Raw genomic sequence first — 677 nt, forward strand, 5'->3', positions numbered from 1 at the left:
TTTTTTTTTTGAATAAAAACAGGTTGGATTTTTTCTTTCAGTTTATATCAAATATTGGTTTACTTGTGAGGCGGCCGTGTCATTTTCACACTTTAAACCACATACTTGAATATCTCTAAAAATTGGGATTATATTACCTAGGAGATTTATTGTATTACAATAAAGTAATTTGCAACTCTTTATCTATATGTAGATATGAGACCTAAATTTCGATACCAGTTCCCAGAACTTGATCTAAATGAGCTGATGCATGAACTTGATATGCTTGGATTTGAAGTAGGTCATAATTTCTGGGATAATATTACAAGTGAAATTGCCAGTGATTTATATATGAACTGTCTATCAATAGCACTAGAAATAGATATGGAAGATATTAGACCAGAAGAACTATCAGGGCAGGTATTATTAACAGCAATAGATATATTATCAGATCAAGGAAAGCATCATATCAAATCTATTGGAAATTTACGATTCTTAAGATACTGTAAAATACTTTGGAATATGATAGGAATTGATGATTTTACCATGAATGATTTATATAGGCCAACTGCAGATAGAATTTATATATTTTTGTGTGGCTTTGTAAATTTAATGAGATTTAAAGAAGATCGTTGGATGACATATAAAGATGAATTTTATCAGATTGAAGAAATATTAGATAAAGTTGATAAGGCTAA

At 29.0% G+C, this 677-nt stretch overlaps 1 protein-coding gene across 1 annotated transcript in view; it reads left to right on the forward strand.

The window, feature by feature from the left end:
* Nucleotides 1-195: 195 nt before the first annotated feature.
* The window catches only part of cand_028210 (NUF2 family protein), a gene marked incomplete at both ends in the record, with an annotated part of 1,477 nt that continues 995 nt past the window's right edge, over nt 196-677 (forward strand). Inside the window, one exon of the mRNA XM_067213049.1 lies at nt 196-663. Within this exon, the coding sequence (XP_067068546.1) occupies nt 196-663 (468 nt within the window). The remainder of the gene's footprint in view (nt 664-677) is intronic.

The sequence above is a fragment of the Cryptosporidium andersoni genome, assembly GCF_001865355.1.
Source record: "Cryptosporidium andersoni isolate 30847 chromosome Unknown contig_80, whole genome shotgun sequence".
Lineage (NCBI taxonomy): Eukaryota > Apicomplexa > Conoidasida > Eucoccidiorida > Cryptosporidiidae > Cryptosporidium > Cryptosporidium andersoni.